At 42.6% G+C, this 22,195-nt stretch overlaps 1 protein-coding gene across 3 annotated transcripts; it reads right to left on the bottom strand.

The window, feature by feature from the left end:
* Positions 1-390: 390 nt before the first annotated feature.
* Positions 391-21,509, bottom strand: LOC146576998 (uncharacterized). 3 transcript variants are annotated; one of them, XM_085251741.1, is made up of 3 exons: positions 21,115-21,509; positions 10,978-11,083; positions 391-2,902 (listed from the first exon to the last, which is right to left on the bottom strand). In XM_085251741.1, the coding sequence occupies exons 2-3, from the start codon at positions 10,993-10,995 to the stop codon at positions 1,613-1,615; spliced, it is 1,308 nt and encodes a 435-aa protein (XP_085107867.1). In that variant the 5' UTR covers positions 10,996-11,083; positions 21,115-21,509; the 3' UTR covers positions 391-1,612. The 3 variants fall into 3 exon arrangements, with proteins under 3 accessions (XP_085107867.1, XP_085107850.1, XP_085107857.1); XM_085251724.1 differs by lacking the exon at positions 21,115-21,509 and adding an exon at positions 13,190-13,657; XM_085251731.1 differs by lacking the exon at positions 21,115-21,509 and having other exon boundaries at positions 10,978-12,124.
* Positions 21,510-22,195: the final 686 nt, after the last annotated feature.

The raw sequence follows: 22,195 nt of genomic DNA, 5'->3' as shown, positions 1-22,195 counted from the left end.
TGTTTTAATTTCATATAAAATAACTGAAGCAGTGAACTAAATATCTGAAATCTTTCTTTCCTTAAAAGTTATAATCCTACTTAAGTTATAGTGCAAACGCTTAAGCAACAAATATACTTGATGCTAATTAATTAATATTTCCCTTTGATGTTGCAACTATGCGGTCACTTCTGTCTTTAAACAAAATAATATTTTCCAGTTACAGAAATCATAAAGTCCAAACTAAAGTGCTACTGTTGCTATATGCATTTTATATAAATCATGGATGATGGTCCTGACATGAAGGAAGAGAAAGTTACAGGTTGCATCCTTTGACTTTGTCTCCGTGCCTTTGGGCGATTTTCAGAAGGACAGATGTTTCTGTTCAATTCTTAAATCAATTTTTTCAAACACAAACACTATTTTAAAGCTTCTAGAGAGTAAAATATTAATGATAATTATAATAACAATAATAACAACAAAAGCTCTCAGATCCATCAAACCAAGCAGCAGAAAGAACAATAACTGAAGAGAAAACTTTAACCTTGTAGACTTCATTATGTTCCAGCTGCTCTACAGACGCTGTGACCTCGAACTTAAGCAGGTCGTAAAGTATGTGCAGCTCAATAACTTCATAATAAGACCCTGTGGTATTTAGTCACTTCAGTCTTTACTCTGAAATACAGGAAGAGAAATCATGGCTGAAACAATTTCTCATGAAACCAGGGGTGTGGTCCAACAGTCAGTTTGGTGAGGAAGGTTCCTAACTGAGAGAAGTGACCCAGAAGTATCTGTGTAGCAGCCACAATGAATCCAGATCATGAGCTTTATTAACTGATCAAAGTCTCTTCTTTCATCTTCTGTATCATTCAGTTTGCATTGGTAATGCCCATTATTGTAATGCTTTTTTAAGACGAGCAAAACTTTATTTCACTTTGGGTTAGCTGGGATAAGTGATGGATGGAGGGAATTTTACTTCAGCCACAGAAATCCTAAACAGGAAGGAGGAGCAGAGTTACAGTGGATCACTATCCAGCAGGGAAACAAGGTTTATTTCAATTTCTTGGCCATGAGTGAGATTTACTGAGTGGGCAAATTAGGGAGACGACACCATCAGATCCCGAGCCCTCCATGTGTTAATCAAGAGCCGGCTGCTGTGCTACATCCATAAATAATGAATAAATTAGGAGCTAAAGCTGAAAGGACAGTTTATTTGTACCATCTTCACGTGAACACATTCAAGAACATCACAGATGAAGAAACATTAAAAACTTCCACACTACATAAAGCAAGAAAAATAGTTTTTCTTTCAGGTGGTTTCAGAAAAACAGAAACATCAAACATCTCCAAGACTCTCTTTGAAAGAACTAAAAACCTTTGTTCTCATGGTCCAATCATGAGTGAACTCCCCGATGAAGCCTTGTGTGCTAAAACATGTCAGAGTTTTAAAGGTTAAACATGAGTTTCCAAAACGTTTTGCTGGAGAACAATGAACTATTTGACTGAGTTTCAATCATTTACAGACGAGCAAAACCAGGACAGAGAAAAAAGGACAAAACTGACTCAGTAAAACAACAGAAAAGAAGATCCCATGTAGATCTGTATTATGTAGAAGTTCAGCCCAGCAACCAGTTCAGTTCAACACAAGTTTAAATGATTCTATCTGAACTCTGTGGAGCCTGATCTCAAGCTTTTTGAGTCTGACACAGAAACCAGAGGATCTTTCTGTGTCTTCAGATTCACTGTGATCCAGTGATGGGAGTGATTTCAGCCCTGAGTGATCGCGCTGATGTTTGCACAGAGCAGACAATGAGGTGAATGTTTGGGCACATTGGTAACAGTGAAACAGTTTATTAGTAACGTGGGATCGTTTGTGTGCAGAGTATGAACTGAGATTCCTGAAGCTCTTGTCACACTGGTCACAGCTGTAGTTTCCTTCCATGTGTGCACGTTCATGAATGTTACGATGACCTGAATGTGAGAAGCTTCTCTCACAGTATCTGCACTTGTAGAGTCTCTTTCTGGTGTGGATCTGTTGGTGTCGTCTCAGGTGATGTGGAGATTTAAAAGTCTTCTCACACAGGTCACATCGATAAGGTCTCTCCTCAGTGTGGGTAAATATGTGTTGTTGTAACTGTGCGTCTGTTGTAAAGTATTTGTCACACTGTTCACAGCAGTACACATCATGTCTGGTGTGAATGCGTAGGTGTGTATTTCGGCTCTCTCTCTGGCTGAAAGTTTTTCCACAGATGTCACAGCTGTATGCCTTAATTCCAGAGTGGGTAACTAGATGCCTCTCTAAGTGGCTACTGTGAGTAAAAGCTCTGCCACACTGATCACAGCTGTACGCTTTAACTCCACTGTGGATGAGTTGGTGTTTTTTTAGGGAAACCTTCCAGGAAAAAGACTTTCCACACAAGTCACAGCTGAACGGTCTCTCTCCAGTGTGGATGACCTGATGCCGTTTTAGTGAAGCCTTCAGAGTAAACTCCATCCCACACTGATCACAGCTGTATGGCTTAATTCCAGAGTGGGTAACTAGATGCCTCTGTAAGTGGCTACTGTGAGTAAAAGCTCTGCCACACTGATCACAGCAGTATGGCTTAATTCCAGAGTGGGTAACTAGATGCCTCTGTAAGTGGCTACTGTGAGTAAAAGCTCTGCCACACTGATCACAGCTGTACGCTTTAACTCCACTGTGGATGAGTTGGTGTTTTTTTAGGGAACCCTTCAAGGAAAAAGACTTTCCACACAAGTCACAGCTGAACGGTCTCTCTCCAGTGTGGATGACCTGATGCTGTTTTAGTGAAGTCTTCCCAGTAAAACCCTTCCCACACTCGTCACAGGTGTGTTTTTTCTCTCCCTTTCTTCTGTGAGGTTTGTCGGCCTCCTGAGAGCGCTGACTTCTGGCTCCATGTTGGTCCTGCAGTGACAGAGATACAAACAGAGGCAGTGAGTGAAATGCAGTCGTGGAACAAACTCAACCTTCAAACTCCATTAACACTAGTTTTAAACCTGAAGGTGGAGCGTGGCACCAAACACCTTAAAGGTCTCTTATCCCCACCTGCTGGTAGTTCTAACACATTACATCCAACCTGCTGTTAAAGATAATTCATGACTGTTCAAACACTAAAATCATGCACACACACACACACACACACACACACACACACACACACACATTATTTTATAATTTAGATTATTTTGTTGTTTCCTATTACATATTTCTATAATTTGTATTGTGACGGCCAGTGGGCTGGCCTTGTGTTTTTCTTTTTCTTTTACCTGTTTCTTGCAGGTAGGTGGAGCTGACCCAATTATTGATGCAGCACACCTGAGAGGCCAGTCCCAGTGTATATAAAGACACCTTGACTGAACCAGGGTGGCTGGCTTTTGGCTCCCTCTGGCACGTGTTATGTTTATTTGGAAGTTTCAGTTATGGCTGTTATGTCCTTTAACTTGTGTTTAAGTTGCTCTACCTTATTTTCATTAAATATGTCTTACAGTCTTTAAAAGCCTGTGTGTGGTCTCCCATTTGTTTGTCACTTCCTATGAGCCGGGTTGTGACAAATGGGGGCTCGTCCGGGATATTTGGACATCTTAGTGGAGATTGAATATCAGTTTTTTGTTTTGCTTTTAAGTGGGTCAGTGATGGTGTTCACTGTAATTGAGCAAACTCCCTTTAGTAAGTGTGTTTCAGCTGGGTGGCTGTGCTGCCCTTCCATCGAAGCACTTGTTTGTTGTTTTGCTTTATTGTTTTAGTTTATTGTGTTTGGTGGCTATCCTGGGTGGGGGTACGCTTCAGAGTTTGGTAGGAGACTATATCTCTGGTCTGCTGCCTGCTCTCGAGTTCGCGTTTAAAGTTGCCTCGAGCCTGGTACACCACTGAAGACTAGGGTAGGAAAAGTAAGGGTTTTGTTGTTTTTAGTGTTTTAGGCTGGGAGTTGCACATAGTAAATCAGTGGCACCAAACTTGGTAGGAGGTTTGAGACCATTCATGATTATGGTCTGTAGTTGAGGCAGGTAGGCTGTTTTTAAGTTGGCATTGTGTGTACACCATGTGTGTGCATATGTCAGTGTTGATGGATGCTAATGAGATCCTTGTGAGGTGAGTGTTTTGTGATGAGACCTTTTAGTGCTGTGGGGAATATGGCTATTTTGTTGGATCACTTGTGAGTGTTGTTGGCCAGGTGATGGCAATAACACTGTGGGGTGCTGAGCCACCCGTGATGTGATCATTGTGTGGCCATAGCTCTCCAGTTTTGTGGTTGGTCACTAGTGTGCTTGATTTACTGAACTTTTTGGATTAAAGTAACTTGTTGTGGTATAGGGCCACTTGAATGTGACTGTTTGTGTGGTGGAGACAACAGATCACTTGTGATCATTTGTTGCTACTTTTGGTTTTGTGTTGTAGCAGATCAGGTAATCATTTTGGGTTTGACTGTTGTGCTCCTTTGTGTTGGTCACATGTTACTTTTTGTCTGTTCAGTGTGGCAACTTCAAATCCTCATGCCCATCCATGCTTAGAGATGCCAACTATAATGTGAACACTGTGCTTCTGTTAGCTTTAACTTTTATTCCAGGTTTGTGGGTCAAGGAACTGAAGGCTTCAGAGGGGCTTTTAATAAATTTAAGGGTCCTAGAGGAACCCTTTTAAGGGAGGTGGTGTTACGTCCCTCTGCAGCTTCTAATCGTCTCAGTGTTTTCAGCTGGTGCTAATTGGCCACACCTAGTCAGGTGTGGATAAAAGCATACCTGAGGCAAGCTATTAAGACCTGCCATACTTGCCAAATTGTAGGTAAGCCAAATCAGTCTATTAAACCTGTTCCACTTTGTCCCATCCCTGCTGTGAGTAACCCATTTGAACATTTGATCATTGACTGTGTGGGCCCTCTTCCTCGATCAAAATCTGGTTCGGAGTATCTGTTAACTGTAATGTGCCAGGTTACGCGTTATCCTGCGGCATATCCGTTGCGTACCATCACAGCTAAGTCTGTGGTGAAGGCTTTGACACAGTTTATTTCTGTATTTGGCATACCGAGGATTATTCAGAGTGGCCAGGGATCAAACTTTTCGTCACATCTATTTGCACAAGTTCTTAAGCTGTTGAATATTGTGCATAATAAAGCCTCTCCTTATCATCCACAGAGCCAAGGTGCTTTAGAGCGCTTCCCCCAAACACTGAAGTCCTTGTTACGTGCCTATTGCACCGAAATGAGGAGTGACTGGGAGGAAGGTTTACCGTGGCTTCTGTTGGCAGCGCGTGAAGTGTGCCAGGAGAGTACTGGGTTTAGCCCAAATGTCTCGGTCTTTGGCCACAAAGTTCGGGGACCGTTGACAGTGCTGTGCGATAAGTGGTTGTCAGGTGAACCACCAGTGAACTTGATAGATTATGTTAATGGTTTTCGGCACAGACTGTATGTGGCAGGTCAGTTGGCCAAACAGAACCTTGAAAAGGCTCAGGTCAAGATGAAGTATTTTTATGACCGGCATTCTGAAGAGCAGCAGTTTAGTACAGGTGACCAGGTTTTGGCTTTACTGCCGATTGCAGGGTCACCGTTCCAGGCACGGTTTCCTGGGCCTTACACCGTGGTACAAAAACTGTCTGAACAGAATTATCTGATTGCTACCCCGGATCGCCGGAAAAGAAATCAACTTTGCCATATTAATTTGTTGAAACCCTATCATGTTCGTCCCTTATCCGTCAGTCTGTCGGGCTCTTTCGTTTCTCCTTCCACATCGAGTCCAGGGTTGTCGGCTTGTACAGTGGCGAAGTCAGTTTGTGGGGGGGAGGATGTGGCAGCACCTGATGATCCTTTATTGCTTGGCCGTCTGAAGAATTCAGAAACTCTTCAGAACTTGGATGTGCTCTTGGGCCATTTGCCTGCTGACAAATGTGCAGAACTGTCTGCATTAATTAAAAGGTATCCAACCTTGTTTGGAGACACACCTTCTAAAACAACTTTGATAGAGCATGATATTTATGTGGGTGATACAAAACCAATTCGGCAGAGGTTCTACAGGGTCTCTGAGGAAAAGAGGAAAATAATCGATAAGGAAGTTCATTACATGTTGGAAAACAACATTGCAGTGCCGTCGTCATCAAGCTGGGCTTCCCCATGCTTGTTGGTTGAAAAAGCTGATAAATCACCACGTTGTTGCACAGACTTTCGTAAGGTAAATGCAGTGACCAAACCCGATTTCTACCCCTTGCCTCATATTGACGACTGTATTGACCAAGTTGGTGCAGCAGAATATGTGAGCAAGTTTGATCTGTTGAAGGGATATTGGCAGGTGGCGCTGACTCCCAGAGCTCAGGAAATATCTGCTTTCATCACGCCATCTGGTCTTTATTCATATACAGTCATGGGTTTTGGTTTACGCAATGCTCCAGCTACATTTCAGCGACTCATGAATATGGTTGTTAATGGGCTGGAAGGCTGTGCTGTTTACCTAGATGACGTGGTGGTATATAGTAACACCTGATAGGATCATCTGGATCGCATTCGCACTCTGTTTGAACGATTAGTTCTGGGAAATCTGACTATCAACCTGGCAAAATGTGAATTTGCAAAAGCAACTGTGACCTATCTTGGTAAGGTTGTGGGCCAAGGTTATGTGAGGCCAGTTGATGCAAAGGTGTTGGCCATCAAAGAGTTCCCTGTTCCGGTAACAAAAAAAGAACTCATGAGATTTTTGGGTCGGGTCGGTTATTATCGCTGTTTTTGTCGAAACTTCTCAACAGTGGTTGCTCCTCTGATTTGTTGAGGGCCAAGCCCCTCGTCTGGATCAGCCCTTCAAGCTGTATGTGGATGCAAGCCACATTGGTGCAGGTGTTGTTCTAGTCCAAGCTGACAAGCAAGGTACGGAACATCCAGTTAGTTTCTATTCCAAGAAGTTCAACTCCCATCAGCTGAATTATTCGGTCATTGAGAAGGAAGCTTTGGCATTAGTCTTGGCCTTGCAGCATTTTAGGGTATATTTAGATTCTGCTCGGCCAATTGAGGTATTTTCTGACCATAACCCTCTCACTTTCTTGAACACCTTGCAGAACCCAAATCAAAGGCTCATGCGGTGGGCTCTCTTTCTGCAGCCTTACAATTTGGATATCCAGCACATTAAGGGCAAAGATAATGTCTTGGCAGATGCTTTGTCCCGTGCCCCTTTGTAACCAGCAGCTTCACTCCTCATATGCTTGAAGTATGTCCTCTCCAGTATCGTTTTCCTTCCTCTTAAATTGCTCCTAGGTACCAAGGTTGCTGAGGTTGGAGTTGAGCTGAAGATGATTTTTGAGCATACAAAAGGTGTTGAAAGTGAGGGTGCATGTGTGTGTGTATATGTTATGAATTTAAAATATGTTAGTTCTTCTAGTTGCAAATTCATAATGTAAATGTGTTTGCCAATTCAGGGTGAGACCCTGTTCTTTGGGGGGAAGTGTGACGGCCAGTGGGCTGGCCTTGTGTTTTTCTTTTTCTTTTACCTGTTTCTTGCAGGTAGGTGGAGCTGACCCAATTATTGATGCAGCACACCTGAGAGGCCAGTCCCAGTGTATATAAAGACACCTTGACTGAACCAGGGTGGCTGGCTTTTGGCTCCCTCTGGCACGTGTTATGTTTATTTGGAAGTTTCAGTTATGGCTGTTATGTCCTTTAACTTGTGTTTAAGTTGCTCTACCTTATTTTCATTAAATATGTCTTACAGTCTTTAAAAGCCTGTGTGTGGTCTCCCATTTGTTTGTCACTTCCTATGAGCCAGGTTGTGACAGTATAGATTTATACAGAATTATTCAGTGATAATAAATCCTATGTTTGTTTATTCTAAAGGAACCCCGTTAGATTCAAGATATCCACATAATTTCACTCTTACATCCACAGTGAGGTTTCACAATTGTTCAAACATAAGCAATCAATAATAATAATAATAATATCAATAACATTGAGGCACATTACACAAATTTCAAAAACAAATCATGTCTTACAATATTTACAACAACTAAAAGCTCTGTAAATCGGCTTTTAAGTGTTCATTGAAGTTTTGAATAATTCTCTAATTTTTTAAGGCAACTTATTCCACTTAAAAGTTGCTCTAAATGTAACAGTTTTACAAAACGTTACTTTTAACTCGAGCATTTACTAAATTGCAGTTTGTTGAAAACTGTGTAATATGATGATGTATTTCATCTGGATACTGCAGCTGAGCAGAATAAATGTGGTGTGTTTAACAGAATTGCTTTCTTTAGAACTACAAGTAAGCCATAGAATATTTTAGCCTGTACAGGAAGCCAAGAAAGGTTATTATGCATTTTATCAATATTAGTATAGTATGAACATCTTCACACTAATCTGGATGCCTTATTCTGGACTAACTGAAGTCTGTTAAGATCTGTCTTATTAGCTGCTGACCAAATGATTGAACAATACTCCAGATGAGACATTACTAGTGCATTAATGACATCTTTCATAATGAAGAAGTGATATACAAAGAGCATTTCATAGCCATAGCTATGCCTTGTCGGCAGAGTTATGTGACATTAGTGATGTTTGTACTTTCAGCGTTAACTTGGTTTTAAAGCCTTTAAAATATACGCCGTTCAATAGTCGACCTTCATCTGACAGAGAATGTGATGATTTTGTGGATAATTAAAGTCAGTCATATATCCACAAACACAACAAGCTGAAAGTCAGTGATGCTGCTCGGTTTGCAGTCCTGAACATCACGGCACAAGCAGGATCCACTGCACTGTTAATGTTAGCTGTGTTATATTGCTGCCTCTGTTCGGTGGTGTCGAGCCAAACGCACTTTAACGTGTGTTTGAACGAGCTGACGGTTCACTCGTTAAGCTGAAAGAAAGATGCTTTAATCACAGCAGTCACACATGTGTCCACTGCACCATCTGGAACTCTTCTTGTTTACACTCGTAATAACACAAACACTAAATCCTGCTTCTCTGGTGCTGTTGTGTAGCAGTGTGTACACCTGAGACTGTCACCTGTCTGTCTGTCCTGCACTCTCTCTCTGTTTCTTTCTCTCTGATTGTGGAATAAAAGTATGAACATGTGTTTATAAGTTACACTTGTGTCTGAATCCTACAGCTTATCACACATTTGATTTCCATGTGTGACGACTGCAAGTGTCCAGAGTGAGGACAGACTGAGGGACCCACTGCTGCACATCATCTGTGAGGCTTTGCACCCCTGATGATCCACCAGGACAAACTCAGCAGTGTGTGAGGAAGAGGAGGAGGAAGAGCCAGCAGCAGCTGACAGATGGAGAGAATAGACAGACTGTTCCCTGTTTGTGAAGGACTGCTAGGAAAGTTTAACATAACTGTCTGTCCTGAATCAGTCTTATTAGGTAATGTTCAAATAATGTGATCATCCCAGTGTTTTCAGTGTGGAGAAAGTACTCAGGGCCTTCAAGTTACACACTATGAAAGGCAGCAACAAGTTTAATGTTCAGAAACCTAAAGTCTGTATCAGCAGCAGAATGGAGCTAAAAATAAATGTTGGTTTCAGTTCTATGAAGCTTTGAGTATTTTGGACCAGCAGCTGCTGTGTTTGTCGCATCATATTGCTGTAACTGTTTATATGCTTTATATATTCTGAGCTAAGTTGATCTATAGTGTTACATCATATTCTATAAGGATGTTATGTGTTTTTAGACTTTCTGCCCAGTTTGACCCATTTAGCAGAAGTCAGCCTGTTTAAGGCTCTGATATCTATTCTGTGTGACTTAAAGCAGTTATGACATGGTCTGATTTTCTCACCCAATAAAGGAATATTTCATATATCAGTCTACTCTTCATTCTATCAGACACAGTTATCACAGCTCCTACATTTGCTTTTTACACATATATGTAAGCACTGAGCCAAATTTAGTACCAACATATTAAATGAACAATATTTGTCTCTTATATATGATACATCTGTATACACACTGTCACAGATACTTGTCTGTGAGTGAAGTGATTAATATAATAACTATAATATTGGCCATATTATATTTACATTACCACAGTGAGATGACTTTAGTCTCATGAACAACATCAGCTAATTGTTATTTACAGCTAATCTTAAACGACTGTTCAGCACAGAAATGAAGCCCAACAATCATGTTTCACAGTCCTGTGGTCTCAGCCTCAGATACTCATCAAATCACACAGAGCTCATGTAGAAACAAATGAACTAAATATGTTCTCCTTCATTTCTGTCAAACAAAGCTGTATGAAACGTTTCCAGCTGTTAGTATCATGGTTGCTAGGCAACCTGGGCAGCGCGACGGAGGCTAGACGTCCCATTTCACGAGCCTACGAGCCTCGCACTTCGGCCTTAGCGGTCTTTGAGTACGCGGCCCTTGAGGACTTTAAAGCTGCAGAACCTGAATCGGGATACAGCCATGATGATCTCCAGCCTCGTGCTCGCCAACATTCTCACCTGAGTTAAGAAGACGATCACTGAAATGGTCTCAGCAGGTCCTTTGATGACAGCAATGAAATGCAGTGGTAAGGCTTTTTGGGGATTAAGTTCGTTTTCATGGCAAAGAAGGACGATGCAGTTCATCTGATCACTCCTCATAACATTCTGGAGTGCAGGCAAAATGCTATTATAAAAACTTAAGCAGCAACTTCTCCAGGTTCCAATATTTATGCAATTCTCAAACCTTTTGGCCACGACTGTATAACCTCTTCTGAAGTTTAGTGGATATTATACATGGTTATGCTCAGGATGTGTCGGCCAGTTTCCACTGGAAACGCCTTTTGGTTAAACTGTCAGCGAGGAATTTGCATTTGCACTGTTACATTTTTATATAACTTTAATGCACATAAACAACAGCTGCTTGTTTCAGTGAAAATACATTGATGGGTTTTTAATAAAGTTGTGCAGCTGTAAAGTATTTTGTCTGGTGTCAATTCTATCGTCAGCTACATCGTTATGGCAAATGTTCAAATGTATATGGTGATAAATATCTTTGGTCATATGGTCCTGCTCTGTCTGTCACCTTCTGTGTTGAGCTCATTGTTTCCTCTGTAGTGGCTGAGCTGAGTCCAAGTAGCTGAAAATGTTCCTCTGCTGCTCCGTCAGACTCTCCTCCTCCTGCTGATCAGCTGGGACACAAAACAGATCTTTGTTAGGCTCCACACTGCACTGAAGAGTCAAAGTGTCTCATATGTTCATCTGACAAGTAAAAGAACACATTTTTGTTTCCCGAGGTGGGCAACTTGTTGGAAACAAACACAAAAGGTTTGAGCACTGATACCTGCCATTGCTGGCATTGAAAGATGCAACGCCAGCAATGTGGATTGTCAAGACTCAAACCAATCATCAAGCAAAGACAACAGGGATCAAATTTACCGCATTTTGATCCGGGACGTAATCTGCATGAAAACAAGCGCTCACTCTTCCTGCTCAACAAATGACAAGGGCGGAGCCTTATACCACGTGATACAGAAGCTGTGCCGTGTGATGCTAAAATTAGCAGGGAAAAAACAATGGAGAGCACGTCAGGGATGACGAGAAAGTGACAGGAGAAAATCCGTCCCGGTCAACCACCCAAACATCAATAACGGGAACCTTATACAGCGCTTCCCTATACACGTCGAACTCCCGCAGGCACAAAGACATTACGGAGGCTATCACTTATCACCTGACCAAAGATATGGCTCCATCAACACTGTGCAAAACGAGGGATTTAGGAAAACGATCAACACCCTAGACAAACGCTACACAGTGCCGTCCCGCAACTATTTTTCTATTGTTGCACTACCTGCTCTATACACGCAGTGTCGAGCAACGGTGGAGACGGAATTTCAAGCAGGACAACATTTTGCTGCAACAACAAAACGTGAGACATTTGTTGTTTTATGTTTATTTATTGTTATGAGAGAATCATGATCTCAATTCTAAGCAAAAAATCGTGATTCTCATTTTATGCAAAATCGTGCAGCCCTAACATTAACACAAAACTATTGTTTCACCAGAGAAACACACATGAAGAGAGAGAGAGAGACAATAACAGCTACCAAACAGTCGTCATAATTCATCACACAATGAGAAAAGGACAAATCAACAAGTAACAATGACTAATTAATATTAAAATCTGTAACATAATGTATTGTTTGGAGTTTAGTCTGATGGGTTCAGGATGACCTGCCATTATCCAATCACACGTCTGCTTACCTGCATCTTTTCTCTTTTTTCTAACCTGAGCACCTGATGGCTTTGAACTTTTGTTGTCCATCTTCCATTGGTTTGAATTTTGCGCTCCAGTACAAACACAAATCCCCCAACCCGAGGATCAGCACAATTAACCTAACAGACCTACACCTTAGTTCACAGATTCACTTTGTCTAAGGTTGATTTCTGGGATTTCACACAACCCAGGATTCAGATCGTGAATCCATGATGGGCTTGGATTTACATCATTATAAATGAAATGTGCTCTACTTGGAAGCAGCCGGCCCCGCCCCTTTTGACGGGTTGTGTGAGACTTTAAATCATCAAACTGTAAATTATAAATTTAAATTGTTATTGATCCTTTACCCCGAGTCCTAAAGTGTAGATTTATTTTCTTACTCTTCTTATATTTATTGTTTGTTTACTTGCACCGCTGTAACTGCAGCCTCGTCGTCTCGTCTCTCTATATGCTGGACTGTCTGTAGCGGAGATGACAATAAAGTTTACTTTGACTTCAGCAGCGCGCAGGCGCACCGAGGGCTCTCGCGCTCACTTTATAGAATTTAGAAAAAACATCGGTGCAGATTATAAGTCTGTATCATAATATCTGTTTCTTGTGTTGTTTTTATTTTGTTTTGCGAGTTGGTTATTAGATGCCGCTCCAGCCAGCCAGAGACTCCCCGCCGCCCCGCCCTCTCCTCCCTGTGCCGCCAGCAGCAGGCGCACCTCGCAAACGGAGGGCGCCCTTACTCCCAGCAAATGGCTGATAGAAAACCGATCGGTGCCTACGAATTTCCCAATATGCGCTGGCATGACGTCGGGGAAGCATGGGTACGACCGATTATTTTATTTTTTTCTTGCCCGTGATGCCCCCCCCACCACGATGCATTCTATTGGTTTGCACACTTACACACACCCAGCTGTGGTTTCCTGTTTTGCTGGACTCTGGAGAGCCCCGCCTTTAACGCTCTTCTCTCACAGAGAGCAACAGAAAACTTGGAAAAACTCCAGATTGACTGAACTCAGTTCAAAGTTACCTTGACACCTTTAGATGTGAGACGTAGTGATGGTCCGCTTGAAGCTGACGCTCCGGTGCGTGTGTCAGAAAGATCAACGCGCTGCTTCAGAAGCACCGTGTGGAGGCTTGATTCGTTTGGCCAGAGTCACGTGATCAGTGACGTCTGAAGCTTCGTTTAGAACGTACCTTTTTTTAAATCGAACTTTATTGAAACACAATGAGTATACAACATACAAACAGATGAAGTTTACAAAAGAACAGAACATGAACATACAGAACCAGGAGTAAAAAAATTATGATATGAGTAAGCGAAAAAAAATCAACATATTGTAACGTGCAGTGGAGATGAAGCCAGCCGCGGAGGTGTGCAGGTGGATAGCGAATGAGCAACAGCTTCTGACTTTCCAAAAAGTACTCATTTATTTACAATATCAAAAATAAAAGTGCTACCTCTACCACACATTACTAAAGAGCACACTAGTCCGCGTACACACGGGAGCATCCATTACAGGAGGAGTGCGAAGAAGAACAAAAAGGGGGTGACACCAGTCGTGAGACAGGAGGCGCCGCCATGTGGTGATACACTGCATTACAATAGCAACTGTTACAATATAAATATTGTTCTGAGAGGCTTTTTGTTGGTTGAGTCTGAAATTGATTGTATGTACAATTCATATTCTTATAAAAAGGCAGAAATATGGTGTTTTATTAATAAACTTACATTTATGGATATAAAATAGCTAAAAGTATTAACAAATTTTTTATAAAAAAAACATTTATCATTCTTCCTGGGGAACTTAAAGAAAAAGAATAAAACATTTTCCCATCGTAAAGAAAACTCCCTTAAACTATAGACAATAACAAAACTGCTAAATTCTTCCAGAATCTCTGTGTAGAGGAACCAAAAGAGATGTGCCACAGTTTCTGGATGATCCCCACAGAAAGTTCAATTAGTATTTATGTCTCTTTTAAATGTTACCATGTAGTGACTGGCTGGGTAACATTTATGAAGAATTTTATATGAGATTTCCTTCACCTTGTTCACAATTAGATATTTATGGGATCATCCAGACTGTCTTCCAGGTGATATCTGGAACATGTCGGTTCCAGTAAGATATTCTATATATGGGAGAGACATGATATCTTCTTGGAATAAACTACGTATTCTCTTATTGCTGTTACAAAGTTCCTGTGAAAAGCAGATTTTTCCCACTGCTGACTCAGCTGGATCAGGGAGAATGACTGAGGCAGATATTGAGCTGTCAGTGTTTTTATATAACATTAAAGTCCCTGAGGGTATGGCACCAAGCACCATTGAGAATTCCCCAACACTGTTTGACAAGTTTGACGAGCATCTTGACTTTTGGTCTTTGGATATTAACAGTCCTGGGTATGTGACTTCTTGTTTAACAGAAATGTTACAGAGAGCATTTGCAGTGCAGCCTTTAATTGCTAGTAATTCACATTTTTTTAGATTTCGACATAAAGCAGATGCCTCAGAGAAATCACTAATAACACTAAGGGCTGGACGGATTTGATTTGCATTCTTCAAGAAGAGTTTGGTGTCATCAGCTAGCTGGCTGATGATGAGCTCCTTATCAGCTGTGCTGATTCCTTGTATAACAGGTCAAATCTCGGGGTGGAGTCTTAATCATTTTAATTGAGCTATTGCCATTCGTGTACAAGGTTTTGATAGCTTTACAGAAAAATGCCAAATTTTTCCAAAGAGTGAAAATAAATTGATGTTCAATTGTATCAAAAGCCTTTTAAAAATCCAGGAAGAGAATGAAGCTATAGTCAGATACCAAATCAGAGTAATCAAGTAGATCTAAAACCAGTATCATTTTCTTAGAAAGGTGTCTGTTTCTCATAAAGCCTGATTGTGTCTCATCCATAATTGTGTCCAAGAACTCTTTCATTCTGTTAGCAAGTACTAAAGCCATAATCTCATAGTCATCATTGAGCAGACAGATGGGTCTCCAATTATCAATAAGAAGTAAGTCTTTGTTTGGCTTTGGAATAAGTGTTATGAGACCCTGAGTAAGAGTAGGAGGGAGGATGTTATTCTCTACACTTCCTATGAAAAGCTGCAGTAAGAACGGAGCCAGGAGATTAGAAAATGATTCATAAAACTCTGCAGTTAAACCATCTGTGCCGGGAGATTTGTTGGCCTTAAGTGCAGAAATAGGATTACAAACGTCCTCCACAGTCAGAGGGCTGTCACAGTGACTTCTATCTTCCACAACAATAGTTTTTAGGTTTTTAATATTATTGAGAAACAGCGTTGAGACATATATATATATATATATATATATATATATACATATACATATATATATATATATATATATACATATACATATACATATATATATATATATACATATACATATACATATATATATATACATATACATATACATATATATATATACATATACATATACATATATATATATACATATACATATACATATATATATATACATATATATATATATATATATATATATATATATATATATATATATATATATATATATATATATATATACACACATATACATATATATATATATATATATATATATATATATATATATATATATATATATGTGTGTGTGTGTGTCTCAACGCTGTGAGTGAGAAAGGGGGGGAGAAAAAAAATAAAAATCTCCTGGATCACCTGTTGAGAGAAGAATAGAAGACAAAAAAAACCAAAAAAAACAAAGCAACATACTAAACACAACACCATCGCATTAATCTAGCTAAGTGTAAACAGCAGTAAATACTAAATATTCAATGTTGTTGTGCAGCACGCAGGACAGATGTGCTTCGAAGTAGTAGCCAAGAAGGGTGTAATTTAAGTCTACGAGCAGTGAACACCCGTGTGCATACCTGTGTGGATCAGCGTGCTTGTATTCCAAAGGTTTCTCCATGTAACGATCTGCTAGGGAGTGTGGGGGGGGCCACAGCCCCGTCCTCCAGGGTATGAAGCAGGTATGGAGGAGATCAAAACTCCAGACATCCAGAGGCCCCCAGAACACAAGAGACCATGGAAAACAGAGGGGCAGTCGCGCCACTGTCCCAGCAAGAGCTGAGGAGAGTCCCAGATGAGGGTTCACTCAGCAGCCACGGAGCAGAAGCCAGGGGGAGTTGCAGTGACGCGCCCGTGAGCTCCGCCGGCAGCCAGCTGTGCCTGAGTGACCGAGTCCCAGGCCGAGAGGCCGGGGGCACCCCACCTCCGAAGTGGCCCGAGCGAGCCCCAGGCTCCAGGCCCCGATAAGCGGCCGCCAAGGAGTGAGCCGGTGTGTACCTGGACGCCCACCCCCAGACACAAAGAACCACCAACGCACCGACACCTGAGGGAGTCCGCCACCGGCAGGGGAAGTGGTGGTGGGTGGAGATAGGCCTCCAAACCTTGGAGGGCCTGAGGTGTCCCCAGAGAGGTGGTGTCTGATACCCAACCTGACATATAGACACAGACATACAGGCACACACAGACACAAACATCCATTCCCCCCCTCATGCTCTCATTTGCACTCACTCCACACTCAACCAACGTGGAGACAGACATAAAGAGACGCTGTACACACGATCACACTCCCCAAGCGTACTCTACAAACCGGGTCTAGGTACCCTTGCCCCTGGAGGGGGGAACTGCACCCAGACCCAGGTGGTGTTACCCTTTTCCCTGCGGTGGGGAGAGGCAGACCACCCCGACTCCGTAGCAGCAGGGAGGCCCCACACTCCAGACCGCAGTCGGACGGCCAACTCCTCCTAGCCCTCCCGCTCCAGCAGGCCGCAGAGAATGGGGGTGGGAGAAGACTCCAAACCTCCCTCCACCCGCTCATTGTAGTGTTGATGCATGTGTGTTCTAAGGTGCAATTAAAACCCAGGAGGGCATGGAGCTACCTGCCAGAGAGCAGCAGGTAAGCGCATAGTCCCTCCTGATAGCCCTCAATGTCTAAGTGTATTTAAAATTGAGAGGTGGGCAACGACGCCAGGGGTGAGGTGTACACCCTGATGGTAATATGGACTCCGTGATTGTGCCCACCCCTAAGATCCTATATGTATGTGTAATGAGAGTGTGAATAATGTGAATGTCTAAGTTGTGGGATAAAATTGAGGCAGAGGCAGCCGGAAGGGGACAGAGGGGGGGGTAGCCTCCTCTGCACCCTGGTGACATACCCCTACTCCAAGGCCCTGCATGTGTAGGTGGTTGTGGTGGAGCGGGAAGAGGGAGGCAGCTGGAGATGGGGAGGGAAGGAAGGGAGGGGCAGGTAACCCCTCCCTGGGGCCAGCTCCCCCGCTGACCCCAGTAGGCACTCCCACACTCCGCGACCCGCCAGGGAAAGAGGGCCCAGGCCCATCCAGACCGGGGCCCAGTGCAGCAGCGCCTCCCGGCCCCACAGAGCCCGGGACAGTTCACCCAACCCCACCACAGAGAAAACTGCACCCACCCCACCATCCACTCATCTTCCAGACTACATAAGACAGTAAACGCCCAGGCTGAGATCTTCCTCCACCTCTCCTGTATCTCCCCCTCCTGCAGAGAGAGTCCCTGAAGAGAGGAAAGCTCCTGCAGATGTGACCATCTCCCCTACCAGTTGAAGAGCCCCCCAGGTGGCTCGACGCACCGGCAGCACCCTGCTCCAGGGCTGGGCCCCCATGCACCCACCCGCCCACAACCCCGGCAACACACCAACCAGGACCCAAGCCCCCGAGGCCCGGCCCGGGCCCCAGCCCGGAGACGGAGCGCCCCCAGAACCTCACGCCCATCCCGGACCCACCCAGGGGCAGCCAGGCTACCAGGTCAGTAATCCACGTCCGTCAGCACAGACCCTCCCCTAGCCCCGCTGCACGCAGCCGCGAGGAAACAGTCACCTGAGAGCCAACAGAGCCCCCAACCGGACATGACCGCTACCCCGGGTTGAGCCCCCCAAGGAAGATGCCTCCGGGGAACCCCCCGACGCCCTAAGCCTGTCCCTACCCCCACACCAATCACAACAGTGAAGGCGGGACCAAACTATGACCCCCCACCCCCACTAGGTGATGGAGCTGATCAAAGGAGCCCAGAGCAATTGATCTGATGTGGTTGCAGAGGCTGTATCAAGACTAATGTAATCTAATGGATAATTTCTATATTGGTTAGAATTAAGATTATTTTTATTTTTCCAGTTCATGAGGACTGTTTTCTTGGCTATGCATAGGGCAGTGAAAACCATATGGGCTATATTCTTTTCTGAAGTGACATTATCTAAGCTGCCCAACAAACACACTAAGGGGGAAGTTGGAATGTTACATTTCAGACACTTTGATAAGTCTTCACATATCTCGCGCCAAAACTTTTGCACTGGTGGACAGAACCAAAGAGCGTGAATGTAATTGTCTGGTGTATTGCCTTGACAGTGTGAGCAAGTACTAAAGCCATAATCTCATAGTCATCATTGAGCAGACAGATGGGTCTCCAATTATCAATAAGAAGTAAGTCTTTGTTTGGCTTTGGAATAAGTGTTATGAGACCCTGAGTAAGAGTAGGAGGGAGGATGTTATTCTCTACACTTCCTATGAAAGGCTGCAGTAAGAACTGAGCCAGGAGATTAGAAAATGATTCTTAAAACTCTGCAGTTAAACCATCTGTGCCGGGAGATTTGTTGGCCTTAAGTGCAGAAATAGGATTACAAACGTCCTCCACAGTCAGAGGGCTGTCACAGTGACTTCTATCTTCCACAACAATAGTTTTTAGGTTTTTAATATTATTGAAAAACAGCGTTGAGACATATATATATATATATATTCTACTTTTCTAAATGATTGACTATTTCAATGGAGAACCTAAATGACACGGACCCGTGTTTGTTATTACATATCTCTATTTTGAATGTGACAAGTCTATCATTGCCTGTTATTCATAGGTATTAACAGAGTTTTTGGCCTTTTTTTCCTCTATAAAAGTTAATTGACTCTTTACAGTGGCCTGCTATGGTTCATAATAACATGTTCAGTCATGAGTGAAATCAAAGCTTTTCTTCACTTTAGCATTTAACATTCCCAACAATATAATGTGATACCTTAATTAAAACACAGCTAATAAAACACAATTTTCTTAATGCAAACATCAGTGACTCAACATTAGCAACCAAAGGGTTCAGTCTGCAGCTCACACTCATGTGAAGCTACAGCCTCCCCCTTTAGTCTCTGTCATCCTTCTGCTCCTGCACAAACAAAGCAAGACAAAACCTCCACCCTTCTTCTACAGGCTGGGTGAATTGTTGTGGACATTCACTAATCCTAAAGTCGGCACCGTTTTTCTCTCAGTATCAAGTCAGTTAAACTTTTAGTCGTCAGTCCATCACAGTCCAGTCACATGCATACATCCACACACATTCATACCAGATATTGCTGATAATGGAGTCTCACGCGCAGCCTATTCGAGCCTCCATCACCAGAATCGATAAGAGAATCGATAAAGAATCGAATCGTTAAACAGAATCGAAAATGGAATCGGAATCGTTAAAATCTTATCAATACCCATCCCTACTCCTGGAACATTTTAATCCTTCAATTGAAATTGAATGGGTCTACAACAACTACCATCCTCCTATCTCTATCCTGGTTGCAGCAGGGCTGGGAAATAACCCTGAAGTGATAGGTTACCAGGCAGGGTACACCCTGGACAGCTCACCAGTCTATCAGATAGAAACACACAGCCGTTTACATTCATGGATAATTTAGCCCAGGACCTTCTTACTGTGGAGCAACAGCACTAACCAGCATGCCAACAATGGAGGAAATACAGGAAAGCTATGATTTCCTGTATTTGAGGCAGAATTATTTTGTTCTTGCCCTTGACAGGTTAATCCACAATAAATAGCAACAGCATGCATGTGGTGTGTGTGTCGTTGTCTGCCTCTTATAACTCCAGTGATTTTCCTGTAGTTTGAAATCTTATGCGGTGTTGACACAATAATTTGTTGTAAACCAGGAAATTCCCAACTGTGGTAGAAAGCACAGCTTAGCCTTAGCAAATGTTCAAAGAAAAGTCGTCACTTCCTGATTTCTGCTTCACTGATAAATATTGTCACACTGGGGTTTTTGCAAATGATATCAGTGAGCACTGTGTGGCAGCTGGAGTCAGACAACTGAAGCTCCCACAATCAAGACCACAAACAGCTTTCAAAGGAGATTTGAAGCTTTTCTGGCAGCAAGCTTCATGATTTATGGGACTGGAACTGGAACAGAAACTACCTGATCACCAATGGTGAGCTGGCATGGAATTATTTTTATGACATTTTATCAAAGTTATAAATAAGCATGCCCATTAACACATAGTGAGTGAGCATGTTGTCTTCCCACGCAGTGAACAGCGGATGCTAATGTTTTTGTCACTTTTTACAGAGTCAAACTCAAAGTAAGGTCAGTGCTTCCACGCTTTAAACGCTGCACGCTCACACTCTCTCCACACTCGATAGATTATCCATTGTTCATCTGCACACAGCTGCGGTTTTAGTAACGCAGTAACGCAGCGTGCTTACGGGAAAGTAACAGTAATCTAATTACCTTTTTTGCAATAGTAATCCCTCACTTTACTCGTTTCTTGAAAAAAGTAATCGGATTACTGCCCATCTCTGGTTGGAGCTGTGCACTTGTGGGTTCAACCTTGTGTACACGTTTATCTTTGCTGTGTGTACTTGTACCTCTGAGTGGAAGCTGAACTCTTGAGTTCGAGTATCGAAGCATCAGCTGTGACGTTAAAGTCCAAACAGCTCGTTCATTTGACGTGCAAATGAACGAAGGTAACGCCGTTTTCATGTGGATGTGTCACTGAGACACTTTCCACATCCACAGCTCACAAAATGGGAAAACTATAGAAGTATAACAATGAAGAAGTTACTATGTTACGGGTCCCAAGGATGAAGACCTCGATGACAAATATGTTACCTGTAAAAGCAGGTGAAGAGCAGAGTAAGGAAGACACGATGCGTCTCTGCTTTCCTCCAGAACGTGTCTGAGTCTGATTTATTTCACACAAATAAATGCTATAAAACACTAAACATGAGCTTTCAATATACTGTTCAGCTGGTTCCTCATTCACATCAATGACATTTACTTATTTCACAACATCAGTGAAATATACTCTTTTTAACTGGTTCAGTTTCTCAAGTTCACACTTCTTTCCATAACAGCTACATCCTTTTATCATATCAATAAACACATCACATTGTCTTCTGCAGTGTCTTACTGGCTAAACAGTTCTATTCAATAACAGCATTGGTAAATACATTACATTTGTTCCCTCCAGTAATTTACTGGCAAAATCACTATTTAGTGCATCATGAAACACAGCTTGTTGAATCAACCCATGAATGCCTCTGTTAGCTACACAGAGTTGCTCAGAGTGCTTGTGTTACACTAGCTAATCTACTCAGTCACTTTAACAGAACTATTAACATTCACATCTCACAGAACTGATTTGATTGGAGCATTACAACACGTTTGCACAGAGCATAGGAGCGCACTGACTCTGCTTCACGAGCGCTCCACCTAACGAGCGGGCTCGCGGTGCGGTCGCGCGGGACACTCCTCTGGTTTTCTCCCGTGTTTACATATAAATAACTTTGGCGGACCGCCTTAACTCTCCCATTCACATTAACGTGGGTAACCATGGTGACAATAAACAACATTTTCGGTGCGAGCACCGTGTACCGACCTGTAAAAGCAGGTGAAGAGCAGAGTAAGGAAGACACGATGCGTCTCTGCTTTCCTCCAGAACGTGTCTGAGGAAGCAGCGGAAGGTGGGCTCCACTTACTGCTCCCCGAAACCCCGGAGCAAGCACCAAAGTTCCGCCCTCACTGCTTTCTAACATAAAATGAATCCCTGTTACATGGATTTTCTATCCTCTTAAAGAAACTGAAAATAAATACATATAGCAATGAAAAATGTCCCGTTACATGAGTGTTTTACACAAAATAATATTCATGTGGTCATTCCCTCACAGGGGTGCCACAACTACACTGCTGT

Source organism: Mchenga conophoros, linkage group LG3 (genome assembly GCF_057382185.1).
Source record: "Mchenga conophoros isolate Kocher_MC1m ecotype Shallow Benthic linkage group LG3, M_conophoros_male_GT1.1, whole genome shotgun sequence".
Classification (NCBI taxonomy): domain Eukaryota; kingdom Metazoa; phylum Chordata; class Actinopteri; order Cichliformes; family Cichlidae; genus Mchenga; species Mchenga conophoros.
Note: the sequence above shows the minus strand (reverse complement) of the source record. Positions and strands in the feature narration are given on the sequence as shown.